Raw genomic sequence first — 3,033 nt, 5'->3', positions numbered from 1 at the left:
CTCAGGAAGCCAGTTAAAGTCACCTGAAGCAAGCGATAATCAAAGAGGTTAAATAAGAGCGTGTGCAGGAGAGTTGGCAGCAACCAGAGAGGAAACCACTGAACAGACCAGTGACTGGAGGCAGCTCCCCCAGGACCTGCACCCCATACACAGAAGGAGCACGTGCGGGAGAGCTCGAGGAATAGACAGAGCCTTTGGGAGTCGGGTGAGAGACCTGGGTTGGCGAGTGCCTGAGTGAGATTCGTGCACTCTGAACAAGGAGGATTTTGTTGTGTTAAAGCAATGACTTACTTTCCTGTTTGCTCATTTCCCATGTTTCTGCCCCGGTGGGGCTGCCTCTGTTGGAGAGACAGCATGCCGGTTTTGTTCTTGTGTAAGCTTAATCATTGTGGGGGGTGTTGAGTTAAGATGTGAACCTGCCGCTCTGTCTCTTGTATGACCAGTGGTTTGGGTTGGGAGAAAAGGGCAGGACTAGGTCCCAGTGTTGCCCAGAGCAGGGGGGAGACTGGGCCCAGTACAGAACAGGGCAGAGATGGAGGCCAAAGAGAGACAGAGACCAGAGGCTGGGGGTCCATGGCACTAAAGGGCGAGACAGGGCTTGTGTCCCAAGGTTGGGAAGGACAAGGCAAGGGCTGGTGCCCAAATAAGCCAAGGTCTGGTGCAATGGACCTGAGCAAAAGGGGCCAGGTAGAGTGGTGGGGATCCCAACTAGGGAAAAGGACCGAACAGTAACACCTGGGCAGCATGGACATGGCTGTAGAGGCAGTTCGAGGCCATGGACACAGCCTGCTGCTCTGGAGATCTCCCAGAGGCTCCTGGCACTGGCATCTGATCTCTCATCCGATCTGCAGCCAATCTCCTGGTCACATCTGTCATGGCAGGGCCAAACCCACTGTGCTCAGCAATAACCTCACCCATTAAAAGAGCCAGTTCCTGCCTCGAGGAGCTGGCGTGGTGGGGGGCTTTTGGCAGGGAAGGGTCTTTGGAGCTGCGCGGGGTAGGCAAGAGGGAGGGGAAGGGCAAGAGGGAGTAGTCATCCTTGTCCCTTGTTGGCTCCAACCAGGTACTTGGAGCAAATCTAAGGAAGCCATGTCTCCAAGAGATGCCTGCCCTGCCCTGCTGCTCCTCCTGCTGACCCTGCCGTCAGCCTGGCCAGCCGTGGACAGCAGGGAAACACCAAACCAGAAGTTTCTGAGGCAGCACGTCGACCCGTTGACTAGCCCGCCGTATAATGACGCCTACTGCAATCGGAGGATGATAGCTCAGAGAATGACCTTGGGCACCTGCAGGGGTAACAACACCTTCATCCATGCTTACTCACTATCAATAAATAGGGTCTGCACTGAGGCTGGGACATACATAACAAAAACCAAGTATGACTATAGCAAGAACAACTTCTTTGCCACTCTCTGCACGTTTGTAAGCGGCTCCCCACCCAATGGCTGTATGTACCAGGCTAGCTCCTCTAACCAGAGGATTTGCATTGAGTGCTATGGAAACCTGCCTGTGCACTACAGCCCAGTGAGCGGCTGCTTGTCATGAATCCCGCACTGCTCCGCAGCTTTTGCTCGCAGCCGGTCCCCAGGGCCAAAGCCTCTCAGCCTGGCCCTCTCCCTGCTCCCTCCTGGACCATGAAGCCAGATCATTTGGCTCCAAATCTTAGTGTCCCCATTCCAGCTCTTCTGCTGCCATCAGGGTCCGTTGTGCGCTACACCCACCCCTTCCACCTCCTGCACCCACAGGAGGGGCCGGATCCTGGTGCAGAGCAAGTGCCCTCCTGCTGCCGAGTTCTCAGTCCTGTTACCGAGCTGAATTTCTTGCTGCTTTCTGCAATAAACTTTGGCAACTGCAAACTGACCCAGAGTGTTTGTGGGGGCTCGGGGCAGAACAAATACCCACTTGGTCTCCAGGAGCTTGTGGGGAGCATGAATCATGGGGTGATATCAGGGCCCTTTCCTATTTAGGGTGGCATTCCCGTTCCCTGCAGCCCCAAGGGGAAGGAGGGGAAGAAGGAAGATCTCTTCTTGTCTTGGGAGCCATCTCCGCAGGCATCTTTCTCTCCTTCTGCATGGAGCCTAGGCCCTGGGCAGATGCAGCATTCGCTTCAAAAGCAACAAATGCTTCAAAGGGTGAGTGAGCAGACAGCAAGTCCTAAGAAGCCCTCCAGAAAGGGCCACAGTGCTCCAAACAATGAGCCCGGCTCAAGAAACTATTGTTAGTCTTTGGTTGTTGAAGCACTTCCAGTCATATCTGCACGCTGCACAAGGTGTCCTGGGAGGTTGCTCAGGTCTCGGGCATCCCACAGCGAGCGGCTCTCCCCGACCTCCGCAGGGCAGTGGGGCAGGACAGGGGGAAGACTGGGGTGGGCAGCAAAGCATGGCGCTTCAGGGTGCCTGGCAGTTCTGCAGCTGGAGAGCAGGAATAGCTATATGCATCTCTGACTCGGGTCCCTGGCCCCCCAGGGTGGGGTGCTCAATAATCCCCACGGTTTTCTGACCTGACACTTCTGCTTCATCGCACTTGGAAAGCAGCTCCTAAGTTCGACTGCATTCTGCATTATTCCACTTGGGAAACGTGCATGTTGAAACACCCTTAAATGTTGGTTTTCCTGCTACCTGACATTGCCTTCTCGTTTGAAAATGTGAATAGTTTTTGCAAACCTTTGTTTGTGTCATTGTAAAAATCAGTTGTGCTTTGCACTGACAATTCATTTTTCTTCGCTTGAAATTTCTAGCGGAAGGCATGGACCTCTTCCTCAGATCTCTTGAACACATTTCAACATGGTCCACGGTACAGCCCCGATAGCTCTCAGCCCCCAGCTTTGCCTATGGCAGGGGAGGGGGCTTTGGGAGTTTGGTGGCATGATGCCGTTGCCTTGTAGTTGTGCAACAAGGTTCATTGTGTAATTTTTGGAATATGTTAGCTAAGGAATTACATATAAGGGGTGCAGTACTGCCCACCGCAGCAGGTAAGGGGGGAAGAGGAAGGAGAATGGGGGTGCAGATCAAGGCCCCCATGCTGAGGGTGGGTGTG

General features: G+C 54.1%; 1 protein-coding gene across 1 annotated transcript; it reads left to right on the top strand.

Annotated features, from left to right (window-relative positions):
• Window positions 1–45: 45 nt before the first annotated feature.
• LOC106723468 (ribonuclease-like) lies at window positions 46–2,784 on the top strand (the record flags this gene model as incomplete). Its single annotated transcript, XM_025195854.1, is given in 2 exon segments — window positions 46–205; window positions 1,064–2,784. Coding segments are annotated over 2 exon segments (639 nt in total), but the record flags the coding sequence as incomplete, so codon positions are not given.
• Between the last annotated feature and the right edge of the window lie 249 nt (window positions 2,785–3,033).

The sequence above is a fragment of the Alligator sinensis genome, unplaced genomic scaffold (assembly GCF_000455745.1).
Source record: "Alligator sinensis unplaced genomic scaffold, ASM45574v1 scaffold3065_1, whole genome shotgun sequence".
Taxonomy (NCBI): domain Eukaryota; kingdom Metazoa; phylum Chordata; order Crocodylia; family Alligatoridae; genus Alligator; species Alligator sinensis.
Note: the sequence above shows the minus strand (reverse complement) of the source record. Positions and strands in the feature narration are given on the sequence as shown.